Raw genomic sequence first — 12,748 nt, 5'->3', positions numbered from 1 at the left:
GCCAGAGACTGTAATTTTGTTTTCTTTTTACCAGAGGATAAAGTTTTAGAAATAGACTATGGAGAAGGTAACAATTGAAGTCAAGTTTCTGTCTTTGGTTGACTGTGTGATCTTGGGGGGTGCATGCAGTTTGTAATGCTTTGTATATGCTTAGCCCAGGAAGTAGGCCTTGGGAGTTGTGGCCTTGTTGAAGGTGTGTCACTGTAGGCGAGGTCTTTAATACCCTAGTCCTAGCTGCCTGGAAGTGACTCTTCTCTTAGAGACTTCCTTCATATGAAGATATAGAACTCTCAGCTCCTTCTGCACCATGCCTGCCTGGTGCTACCATGTTCCTGTCTTGAAGATAATGGACTGAACTTCTGAACCTGTAGGCCAGCCCCAATTAAATGTTGTTCTTATAAGAGTTGCATTGGTCATAGTGTCTGCTCACAGCTGTGAAGCCCTAAGACACAGTTGTAGAGAGGCCAGAAGTTCACACCAGGTGTATTCTATCACTCTGCTTATTCTCCCAGTTACAGCCAGACTGTCTGGAAGCCCATGGATAGTCCTGCTGCTGCCTACATCAGAGCTGACATGCATGCAGCCATGCCTCGATTTTCTGTCCCCCAACCTGTGGATTTTTTTTCTGTAGACAGCATGACATTGTCATGCTCACAGCACTGGGGAAACCAGGACCCTTAAACTCACAGGCTTTTCTCTTCAATGGAAGGGTTTTATACTTGTTTCCACCCAGAAAGCTGGGTTTAGATGTAGTTAATAACATGGTAATCTTTGCTAGTGGCAGGGCCAGGCCCCGCTTGAATCTTCCAGACTATTATGTTTATTCCAGACTGTTCTCAGACTCCTGAGCATTATTTCTTTGTCAATAGAATCCATTCTTATGAAAGATGTCCCGTGTGTTTGCAAGAGTTTACTATTCTGCTTATTCCATACCCTTCCTCCCTAGGTCCTTATCTGGAGCAGCTCTTCTATCAATAAAACCCACTCTTTTTTTTTTTCCACGAGACAGGGTTTCTCTGTGTAGCCCTGGCTGTCCTGGAACTCACTCTGTAGACCAGGCTGGCCTCCACTCACACAGTTGCCTCTGCCCCCCAGTGTTGGGATTAAAGGCGTGTGCCACCACTGCCTGGAACAAAGGGGTTTCAATGTGGTCATTGCCTTGAAGCTTTATTGTGATAATTGTCTTGAGAAAACCTTTTTCCAAAGTTGTACTGTAAATACATCGAAAGTAAACTGCCTAGGGTCAGACTCTAGAAGTCTGAGCCAACACCATCTAATTAAGTCTGTCAAACCAGATTTCCTTCTGCCTCATGAGAATCACTACTGGACCAGCTGTGGCACTTGCAGGGACCCCCATACTTTTTTGTCTTTTATTTTTATACACAATTAGAAGCTCCCTTTTTTTTTTTTACGTATTTAAATTTTCTTTTCTCTATGTAGTCCTGGCTGTTTTGGAGTTTGCTATGTAAACCAGCCTGGCCTTGAATTTACAGAGATCCTCCTGCCTCTGCCTTTCAAGTGCTAAGATTAAAGGTGTGGGTTCCACCATGCCCAGTCTAGAGAAATGAGTTATTTTTAGTCAGATCTTCTTCCTTCAGGAAACACTCCCTCAGCTGGTTAACCTGCCAGAAGCCGGCCACTGAGCAACTGCCTTCTCAGGGAAAACCAGGTGATCTGCCATCCACAAGGCACATACCGGCACACACCGGCTTGAGGCCTTCTGTCTTTGGTGGTGTTTGCACTTTGAAAGAGTATCCAATTCCTTCTTTTGGTGACTATTTTGAAAAGTCCTCTTACTAGTGGTCTCTCTCATCTTGGCTGCACATTGGCATTCTCTGAAGATTTAAAAAACTCAGATGCCTGGGCCTCCACATGTGGAGATGGGTTGGGGGGAAGAGGAGAGAGGGAGAAAGGGGTCAGGAGCCCTACTGAGGCTGAGGCAGGAGACTCTTGACTTCCAGGCCTGTCTGGCCTCCAGAGTCAGTTCGAGACCCGTTTGGGCTACACAGGCAGAGGAGTGAGAGGAGAAGTAACTGTCAAGTCCAAAGGAAACTGGGACAAATGGCTTTTGGACCTGACAGTAATAAAAAAAAAAAAAAATCAGGAATTACATACATATCCCACATATATGTATCACCTGTTAAGCATGTCAGCCACTTACTTGTTTTATTAAATTCACAGAAATTCCATTTCATACTAAAACTCAAAGAGGGTGACTTTCCTGAGATCATGGGACTGATAACACAGAAAAGATGCCAGCATCACTCGCTTAGCTTCAAGTCTCTTCCACCAGGGCCTTTTTTTTTTTTTTTTTTTTTTAAATGATGTGAAAAAAACACATTTGGACATAAAAGAGAAAATAACAGAAAAAGCCAGAGAGATTAATGTTTGAGGGTCTATGTAAATGAGTGGTTTTGAGTAATTTGAAAATGTTAAATACCTGGGATGTGTAAATAAGAGTTCACATAACTCAGAAATAACGGAGTTTTGAGACTGCAAAGTTAATGCCCATCAGTTATATGTCCATGTTTTCTGATACCCTTCACTTTTTTATTTCATTACCCTGTGTCCTTCAGTGTGTCTAGGGAAGCAGTAGACCACCCCACTCTTAAGTGGCCGGTTTTATTTCATCCTCAGTTCTGCTCTTTTGCAAAAGTTTTATTCCTGAATGATTCTGTGCTTATAACACCTTGTTAGTGTGAATCGCCTTCTCCTTTGACATACTAGTATAATGTTTTCTACAAGGGCAGCCAGGGCTGGATATGTCGTTCTTAAGTATGAAAATTGCAACACTAGGATACAACGGACTATAACCAAATCTGGAACCGAAGAAAGTGTGATTTCATCCTGCCATACATGTTCACCTGAACCATGGGACTCAGAAGTTGTATTTTGTTTGTTGTACTTCATAGTGGATGTGAAAGCCCTTTAAGTGACCCGGGCAAGTGGGAAGATCCTCATTTTGGTCTGTTTAATCCTGCATCACCAGGGATAAAGATGACCAATACAGAACTGTCCTAACAAAGGACACCATTTGAGACCAAGAGCAGCACAGGCCAGCGAAGAGCTGTCCGGCCAGACCCACCGCAGGCTTTGACTTTCGGAACCCACTAGAAGACTAGTCCCCACGACATCTCTCTCCCCACGCAAGACGGGTGAAGTCCGTGGGCAGCCATGGGCCGGAAGTCAGGGACCCGGGACACCAGCCCGGCGCCATCCGCGCAATCCCCGTAGGCTCAGCGGCGCGCCGGACAACACTCATACAATTCTGCTGACATTTTCTTTCCGAGAAAGGGGTGGGAACTCGGCGGGAGGCGGGCGCAGCCACACCCGGGCGGCGACTCCAGCCGCAGGCCGTCGGTCCGCCGCAAGTCCCTTCCCGTCCCAGCATGCCCTGGGCGTACTCTCCGTACTCGGCCACGGTTGCCGCGCACACCCAGGGGAACACCGCATTGTGTCCTGGCCGAGTCCCCGGATGCCCGCTGCCCTCTTCGGTCCGGCCATGGCGTGGCCACACCCCTGCGCTGCTCTGCGTGCCACGTCATCGCTTACGGCACTTCCGGGGGCGCACCGGGCGATGACGTAGATGAACGTGCCCTCTATATGAGGTTGGGGAGCGCCCGAGTCGGCCTTTTCCGCCCGCTCCCCCCTCCCCCCGAGCGCCGCTCCGGCTGCACCGCGCTCTCTCCGCGCTGTCAGGCTAGCGCCGCTGTCCTCAGCCGTCACCATGATCATCTACCGGGACCTCATCAGCCGTGAGTCCCGGCCGCCCGGGGGTCTGGACGCGGGTGGGCTCGGGGAGGCCGGGGCGCGAGCGCAGAGCTTGGGCCGGGAGTCGCCGCGTGCGCCCACCGGGCGCGGGAAATGGCGGGCCTTCGCTCGCTGACGGGCGGCTCTCTGTTCCCTTTCAGATGACGAGCTGTTCTCCGACATCTACAAGATCCGGGAGATTGCGGACGGGCTGTGCCTGGAGGTGGAGGGCAAGGTGAGCCGGGCGCCGCGGGGAGGCTGGCCGGTCGCCGGCCGGCCGGGCTGGGCTTGCGGAGAGGCCGCTGGAACTCGTGCAATCCTCCCAGCCGCCTCCAGGCGGAGGAGAACGCTCCTCCCGGCCTTAGGTTTTTCTAGAAAAGTGGAGGCGGAGCCGAGCCTGGAAATAGGTCCGCGAACTCAGCGCCATCCTCCTTCCGGGCGAACGGGGACATATTGTTTCTTAAGATAGGTTTGCGCTGTCTGCGCTTACTTGTCCGTGGCGACCCGAGAAAGCCTACAGCAACTTGGTTCCGCTTGATTAGAATGACCACTGCTTTTCGTTCGGGGCAGTGGTTATTTTGGCGGAGATTAAGGTGTTTCGGGGAACTGACAGATCGTTGCCGGCGTATAGGATTTTTTTTTTCCCCCTTCACTTAATTTTTTTTTCTAAATGTATAGATGGTCAGTAGAACAGAGGGTGCCATTGATGACTCGCTCATTGGTGGAAATGCTTCCGCTGAAGGTCCAGAGGGCGAAGGCACTGAAAGCACAGTAGTCACCGGTGTTGACATTGTCATGAACCATCACTTACAAGAAACCAGCTTCACAAAAGAGGCCTACAAAAAGTACATCAAAGACTACATGAAATCGTAAGTGATATAAACACCCTGTTTTGGTGGTCAGGGTCCTAGAAGTTGCTTAGTTATGAAGGAATGGGGGCCTTTTGGTTACACAATGAAGGTTTCTTTCCAATAATGGGAGCATACTGGAGCAATCCGGCTGACTTTAGCTTCGAAGAGTAGAAACAGTTACTTTAAGAGCTAATCTGCTTGGAATTACATTTTTTTAATGGTTTCTTGACACTTGGTGAACTCTGTCATTTTGCTCCTAGCCATTTCCTGTTGGGGCACATATTCTATATATTCTTTTACTTTATTGGAAGAAAGTGATTTTGCTCACACTTCAGTATTTTAACGACCTTGTTACTTTACTGTTTTAGACTCAAGGGCAAACTTGAAGAACAGAAACCAGAAAGGGTAAAGCCTTTCATGACTGGAGCTGCAGAGCAGATTAAGCACATCCTTGCTAACTTCAATAACTACCAGGTAAATAAACCAAAGGGTTGTATCATTTTAGCCACGGGATCAGAAAAGGTTTGCTTCATGTCTGTACATGGCTCTGGCTGTCCTGGAACACCCTGAGACCCAACTACCTCAGTCTTCTGAGATTAAAGGCATGTAGCGTCACACCAGACAAGGAGCTGGTATTTAAAATGGTAGACATTGCTTTCCTTTCACTGAGACTGGGTTATCTGTAGACCTGGCTGGCCTTGAACCTAGAGGTCCACCTGCCAATGCTTACGTGCTGGGATTAAAAGTCTGTGCCAACATGGCTACCGTATGTGTTACTTTTGAGTACCAGAGACTTTTCTTGCCAAATGTTGGCTAGGGGTTATTCTGGATCTTTTTTTTATAGTTTGATTTTATGTTTGTGTGTGTATATGATAGTCTAATTGTAGGTTTTTGTTACGTGTTTCTTAAGTTTTTTATTGGTGAAAACATGAATCCAGATGGTATGGTTGCTCTCCTGGACTACCGTGAAGATGGTGTGACTCCATTCATGATTTTCTTTAAGGATGGCTTAGAGATGGAAAAATGTGTAAGTATCTGTTTACATTAGTAGTGCAAAGACAGGCAGTGTGAGTCTTTGCCATCTGCAGGTGGTAGGCCTAGTAGGTTGTGAGCTCTAGGTCTTTATCCTGTGGGATCTGACAAGAAGTGCCTTGACCATGAAAATGCCTGGAGATGAGCTTGCTTGGTAGAGTCTCAGGGTCTTGTGTGTAAGTAGAGTTTGACTCTACGCCTGGGATAAACTCTCATGCAGAATGTGTGTGAAATGGTGCTAATGGTCTCCCCCGCAGTAGTTCAAGTCCATTTTGTATTATATACAACAGGATGTTTCTTAGTGTTTACTGACTTCAGTAGGAAGGAATACAAAATGTCTGTTCTGTAAGGGACTTGTGGAGGCAGTGTAAAACAAGTTGCTTGTCCTAGAATTTGGAGGCTTTCTTGTAAGCAAAGTAGAAGGTGAGCTTAGAGCTGTACTGGATTAAAGTGGGTGACCACCGGGGACAGTGGGGTAGAAGTGGTATTCAGACGTCTGGCGTGTATTAGTAGGACTCTTGAGTGGAGCAGAAAGATGATGGTCAGGTGCTGCCGACTTGGTGAGGGTGGTCCGCATCCACTGATAGACCTTGAACAGTTTGTGGTTGTTCTTCTGGTTTGCACTAGGATGCAAGAGGAAACTCTCCCTGCGCTTCCTGCCTGCCTTTGTGGCAGTCCAGATTGAATTGGGGAGTACATCTACATGCTAGGAAAGTTACACACTCAGACTGGAGCAGCTGTTAATGCCTTCTCTTTGTTTTGCAGTAACAAATTGGATCACCTGTCACCGTAATTGGCTGCTGCGTACCATCCATACAAACACCAGGACTTAGGACAAATGGGACTGATGTCATCTTGAGCTTTTATTTTGACCGTGATTTATTCGGAGTGGAGGCATTGTTTTTTTAAGAAAAAAACATGTCATGTGGGTTGTCTAAAAATAAAGTGCATTTAAATTCACTCCTTTACTGTGATTGTGCTGACTCCTGTAGTCCTGTAGTGTCTGAGAAGCTAGAGCTTCTTCAGTTAACTGCTACAGTGGGGACTCTACAAGACTGGAATGTGTGGAAGCAAGAATCTCAGTTGCAGTGAAGGGAGAGACAAGAAGTGGACCCCTAACTCTCATCACCTCCAGTGGAAGAGCACACCAAAAGCACAGAAAGACAACTAGTTGGAAACAAGTACTGTCTGCTTCTGGACTAATGTCATTTGTGGTAACTAGAAGTTGGCAAGCTGGCCTGTGCCACCTTAGAGTTGTGCAAACATGGCACAGACCATGAGTGGTGGCCGTTTTTAGATGGGGGAAAGTCAGTACCTGATAGGATGGGGATGCCTTGGTCCAGTTGGCTTGTTCAGTATTCCTCCCACTGTATATACCCCAAGTGACTGCAGAGTAACTTCCTGGGGAGTACCAGCAGCTCATGCTTCATGGGGTAAGGTTAGATAACCCAGTACACTTGGATGAATTGGATCTTGAAAAACCTAGAACAGCATACTGTCTGCTGTAGAACTATTTGTTTATATGTCTGATTGGAGAATAGTTGCCCAAAAATAAATGCATTTATTTGAGAAGTCCCATAGTTGCTGTTGACACATCTCAAAGCTAAAACTGTTACTTGCCATCTAAGGTTTGCCCAGTGATGGAAGCCTAAAAAATGTACTAAGCTAGCACCCTTTTGCGATTGTGAAGCCCCAATAACTGGATACAGGGTATTGAGATGAAGGGTGAGTGCTGCTGTGTCTAGGAAGCCACTTTGGAGCTATCTTTGAAGTATGTTAATGGGTCTGGAGGTCACTGTCAACCATTGCAAGGAATGTGAGGAAACTTAGTCTAGTGCTAGCCCTAGAGAAGTGGACAGACGGCAGGGGCTTGGTAGGGGAGAAGGACCAGAAGTCAGTAGTATCATACACGAAGCTTGGATGTTTTTTAAAGAACATTTTAGGTTATGAGTGCATATATATGGCTTTGTGCACATGACTGCAGATTCCCATAGAGTCAGTCCCTGTAGCTGGAGCTTGATATGAGAGCTGGGTGCCAAAGACAGGTCCTGCTGAGCCTTGACAGTTCTGTATTCCTGGCTGACTTAGAACTTGTTTTGTAGACCAGGCTGGCCTTGAACTCAAGAGATCAGCCTGTTTCTGCCTCCCAAGTGCTGGGATTAAAGTCTTGTGAACAACAAACAGGCTGGCACAGATTTTTGAGACAGTTTTTTTGTTTGTTTTTTTGTTTTTTTTTTTCGAGACAGGGTTTCTCTGTAGCCCTGGCTGTCCTGGAACTCACTCTGTAGACCAGGCTGGCCTTGAACTCAGAAATCTGCCTGCCTCTGCCTCCCAAATGCTGGAATTAAAGGTGTGCGCCACCACTCCCAGGTGAGATAGCTGTGGGTAACCTTGCCTTCATCGCCTATGAGTGTAGGCGTGTGTCCTGAAGTTGAATCTAAGGATTATGGTGTTATCAAGCGCATCACCAGTATTGGTTTCATCCTTAGACATAGACCTTGAACTCCCAAGCTCAATCCCTCTGAAGTGCTAGGACTTGAGGCTTGCCCTACCATGCCAGGCTCCCAACTTCTTTCAAAGAGAACTTTCCCAGTCTTGCTTTCCTAATGGTCCCTGCAATCTTCTGCAGCACTGAGTGTGCCTGTGTTTTATATGTGGTCTTGTTTCAGAAGGCCAGGAATTTACTTACTTCATGAATTAAGCCCTGATAGTTGTCTTGAGGCTGCTTATTAAAGAATTATTATAACTTATTCTCTAGTTATTGCTAGAACCATTTAGAGAAGAATAACAAGCACCCATGCCTTCTGCATAGATGAGTTGTACCACTTGATCTTTCTGATGTTGCTTGGTACGGGTTTCCGGTTCCTGTGGGTCCTAGGCTTTGTTTTATGTGTGGAGCAATGGGGTGAGAAAGGCCTTACAGTGTTGTCTGTGACAGCCTTTTGCAGTATGCCACTTAAAATGTGAAGGAGCGACCATGTGGCTCTCTGAAACAGACCATGCAAGCTAAGAGTAAATACAAATACCTTCATAGAACCTGGGGTATTCACCAGAGAAGGCTGCTTGGACATGGATTTAAACCAATAGAAAGTCTTGCCAGGCAGTGGTGCACACGCCTTTAATCCCAGCACTTGGGAGGCAGAGGCAGGCGGATTTCTGAGTTCTAGACCAGCATGGTCTACAGAGTGAGTTCCAGGACAGCCACAGCTACACAGAGAAACCCTGTCTCAAAAAAACCAAAAAAAAAAAAAAAAAAAAAAAAAAAAAAGTCTTAGCTGGCCTGTGACTACACTGGGTGTTTGGGATCCCAGGATAGCACTGAGTCTCAGGGTGAGCTTTTAACCACAAAAACAATGTATGACACTAGTGTGTAGAAAAGCCTTGCTATTTCCACAAACTCCAGTATCTAGACAGAGTGACTTCCAGCTGTACCTAGGAACTCTTGAACCTGTCTCTTAGTCTTTGGCATTGGGATCTGAAGGATGGCAGTAGTCCTACTCTGAGACAGGCTTCTTTTGCCTCTGCTCCACTGGTAGCCAAGATAGGCAGCCTCACAGTGTTGGTTGCTTTTGTCAGCTTGTCAATTTGAAACACCCTAGTGTTACTGAGAAGAGGTGACCACAGTTGGGAGAATGCTACCTTGAGATTGGTCTGTAAACAAAGATATAGAACATTTTCTTAATCGAAGTGGGAGGCCTAGTCCGTTGTGAACGGTGTCACCCGTGGGCAGGCAGCTGGCCTGGTGTGTATGAGAAAGCAAACTGAGAAGCCATGGGGAGCAAGCATGCCTGTGGGCAGCACTCCTCCATGGCCTCTGCATCAGTTCCTCACTCCAGGTTCCTATGTTGAGTCACAGCCCTAACCTCTCATGATGTGTGATGTGGAGGTGGGAAGAAAGAAACCCTTTCTTCCCCAGGATGCTCTTCATCGCAGTGTTTCATCACACTGTGTTCGTCAGGGTTCTCTAGAGTGTCAGAACGCAGAGGGCGAATATCTCTGTCTATTATGTTAAATCGTGTGTATTTTATATTTAATCTTTCATATGCTTGACCATGAGAACCTCTGGAAAGGAGGTGGGAATGTTTCAGTTAGCAAAAACGTCAACTATGTGCCTAGAGGATTATTCTTTTCAAGGAGCTTGCTCAATGATGTTTTCTCTGGTTTTTTGTTATGTTTTTATTTATTTATTTTCTTCTATTTTTTTGTTTGTTTTTGTTCTTGTTTTTGTTTTTCAAGACAGGGTTTCTCTGTGTAGCCCTTGGCTGTCCTGATACTCACTCTGTAGACCAGGTTGGCCTTGAACTCAGAAATCTGCCTGCCTCTGCCTCCCAAGTGCTGGGATTAAAGGCGTGCGCCACCACTGCCTGGCATGTGCTCCACATTTTAAAGAGCAGATACATCCTTGTTCATTATCAGATAGCATGTACTCAACTAGAGTACAGGGTCATAAAACCATTCTACCCAAAGGATCATTCATCATTCATCCTTGTCAATAGTCACAGGTAGAAATTTATTTTTTAGACTTTTGAAGTAATGACTTAAGGAAAAAAAAAATTCACAACAATTACACAAAACACCAACCTTTCGACCAGAGTCTTTAAATATTAGCATTTTATTGTCCTTGGCGTATTATCCTATCTATGCACTTTTTCTTTCTGAACAGTTTGAGATGAGATTGAAAGTATGATGCTACTTTACTATAAAATCTCAGTATGTGTAGTTTTCATGTGTAGGTGTGTTTTGCCTGCATTTATGTATGTACACCATGTGTGTGCTTGATGCCAGCGAAGGTCAGAAAAGAGCATCCGACCCCCTATGACTGGAGTTACTGACAATTGTGAGCTGCAATATGGATACTAAGAGCCAAACCCAAGTCCTCTGCCAGAGCAGGAAGTGCTGTTAACCATGGAGTGATCTCTCCAGCCCCATAGTGTGTAGTTCTTAAAAAGCAAAGGCAGCCTGGGCGGTGGTGGCACACGCCTTTAATCCCAGCACTTGGGAGGCAGAGACAGGCGAATTTCTGAGTTTGAGGCTAGCCTGGTCTACAGAGTGAGTTCCAGGACAGCCAGGACTACACAGAGAAACCCTTTCTCAAAAAACCAAAAAAAAAAAAAAAAAAAAAAAAAAAAAAAAAGCAAAGGCAGTTTACTTTATAGTCGTGGTATAATTATAAACACTAAAAAATTAAACTACCATGCATTCTATTTCTTGAATCTGACCTGGCTCCAGCTGGTGGCACCATTTCAGGAGTGGTGCAAGCTTTAGCCCTGGGACTTAGCTGGAAGAAGTAGCTTACTGGGCTGGAGAGATGGCTCAGTGGTTAAGAGCTCTGGCTGCTTTTCCAGAGGTCTCCAGTTCAGTTTCCAGCAACTACATGGTGGCTCGAGACCATCTATCTATAATGTGATCTGATGCTCTCTGGAGACATGCAAATGTACATGCAGATAGAGTGCTCATATACATAAAATAAATCTTTAGAAAGAAAGAAAGAAAGAAAGAAAGAAAGAAAGAAAGAAAGAAAGAAAGAAAGAGAGAGAGAGAGAGAGAGAGGGAGGGAGGGAGGGAGGGAGGGAGGGAGGGAGGGAGGGAGAAAGGAAGGAAGGGAGAAAGAAAGAAAAGAAAAAGAAGTAGGTTACTGAGGTAGTATGAGCCCTTGGAGGTTGTCCCTAGTACCAAGTCACTTCCTGGATGCCACTCAGGGACCTTTGCTCCATCACAGGCCTAGGTTTAGGGTGGGTCTTCCGACCTCAGACGAACTAGACTTAGTTAAAGTCAGTCTTCCTCCCTCAAAAGAGACAGTCAAGGAAACCTTCACAGGTCTGCCCAGCTACTTGCATTTTAGTGGATTCCAGATTCAGACAAATTGATCATGGAGATTAGCTATCGGATGTCCTCAGCTTGTCAACTTGACAAATAATCATACCTCAATTAATTAGTCATGCTCAATTTTTAAGTGAAAACAATGACTGGGTCATAGTCTCCCTTAGAATGACATAATTACCACATGTACAACCCCAAATGCATTCTATGTTTTAGAACAGGCATAGGCAATGTCCCTTGTGAAATTTTTAGTGTCTCATAGCTTAAATGTGATAACAACTACTGATAATATCTCAATAATTTATATTACATAATATGGTGAAGAAATAAAACACACACACACAAACTTGATGGGTTTTTTGTTTTGTTTTGTTTTTCAAGACAGGGTTTCTCTGTCTGGCTGTCCTAGGACTTACTTTATTGACCTGGCTGGCCTTGAACTCAGAGATCTGCCTGCCTCTGTCTCCTGAGTGCTAGGATTAAAGGCATGGGCCACTTCCACCTGACATAAAAGCACATTCTTAACAAAATCAGACAGAAACATGTCTGTTCAGTCTTTCCTTAGGCCCACAGTACCAGAGACTGAACTAGGAGCCAGAAGAAATCTTTCCCCACTGGGCGGTGATGACGCATGCTTTTAATCCTAGTACTTGGGAGGCAGAGGCAGGCTGATCTCAGAGTTCAGCCAGCCTGGTCTACAGAGTGAACTCCAGGACAGCCAGGGCTACACAGAGAAACCCTGTCTCGAAAATAATAACAACAAAATCTTTTCTCCTTTTAAATTGTTTTTCTCAGGTATTTGGTTACAGCAATGGGAAAACAACCCGTCTAATGTAACTCCCAAAGAAACCATCAGGGACTTACAGAATCATAAAAAAAAAAAAAAAAAAGCTAGTATTTTCTGAACCCCCACTCAGAACAGCTATACATGTAATTTCAGTGTGCTTGAGTGCATTAATTCAATACTTTCCCCTACCCCTAAGAAAACCCAATCTGTCATTTAAATAAAATATCTAAACTGATTTTCAACCTAAAGTGAAAAGTGGCCAGTAAAAGTGGAAAATTGCTGCTCACAAGATTAAAAAGAAAAAAATGGATACTTTCTCTTGCCTCCCTGAGATGAAAAACAATGTCAGTAGCTAGGGAGCAGGTTGGAAGCTAAGTCCATGCAAACCTTGAGTTCTGCATTATGATCTTCCAGCATCATAGCCCAGTGCTCTGTTCTTGCCATGCCTCCCCCACCACACAATCTGGAGGCAGTTGGAAGTGATGGATTTAGTCAGGTGGGACGTGTG

The 12,748-nt window shown here is 45.5% G+C and overlaps 1 protein-coding gene and 1 non-coding gene across 2 annotated transcripts; both read left to right on the top strand.

Moving 5' to 3' along the window:
* Window positions 1-3,567: 3,567 nt before the first annotated feature.
* Tpt1 (tumor protein, translationally-controlled 1) lies at window positions 3,568-6,593 on the top strand. Its single transcript, XM_034497080.2, has 6 exons — window positions 3,568-3,755; window positions 3,912-3,985; window positions 4,429-4,619; window positions 4,970-5,075; window positions 5,512-5,628; window positions 6,399-6,593. The coding sequence occupies exons 1-6, from the start codon at window positions 3,728-3,730 to the stop codon at window positions 6,399-6,401; spliced, it is 519 nt and encodes a 172-aa protein (XP_034352971.1). The 5' UTR covers window positions 3,568-3,727; the 3' UTR covers window positions 6,402-6,593.
* LOC117706385 (small nucleolar RNA SNORA31) lies at window positions 6,205-6,334 on the top strand. The gene has a single exon (XR_004606495.1). It is a non-coding gene; the product is annotated as a small nucleolar RNA SNORA31 (small nucleolar RNA).
* Window positions 6,594-12,748: the final 6,155 nt, after the last annotated feature.

The sequence above is a fragment of the Arvicanthis niloticus genome, chromosome 3, assembly GCF_011762505.2.
Source record: "Arvicanthis niloticus isolate mArvNil1 chromosome 3, mArvNil1.pat.X, whole genome shotgun sequence".
Classification (NCBI taxonomy): domain Eukaryota; kingdom Metazoa; phylum Chordata; class Mammalia; order Rodentia; family Muridae; genus Arvicanthis; species Arvicanthis niloticus.
The sequence above is the reverse complement of the archived record's forward strand: the minus strand, read 5'-3'. Positions and strand labels throughout refer to the sequence as shown.

Coding starts and splice junctions, on each gene's coding strand:
- Tpt1 (XM_034497080.2), top strand. CDS start 3,728: ATGATCATCTACCGGGACCTCATCAGCC. Junction 3,756..3,911: donor CTACCGGGACCTCATCAGCC/GTGAGTCCCGGC, acceptor GTTCCCTTTCAG/ATGACGAGCTGTTCTCCGAC. Junction 4,620..4,969: donor ATCAAAGACTACATGAAATC/GTAAGTGATATA, acceptor TTACTGTTTTAG/ACTCAAGGGCAAACTTGAAG.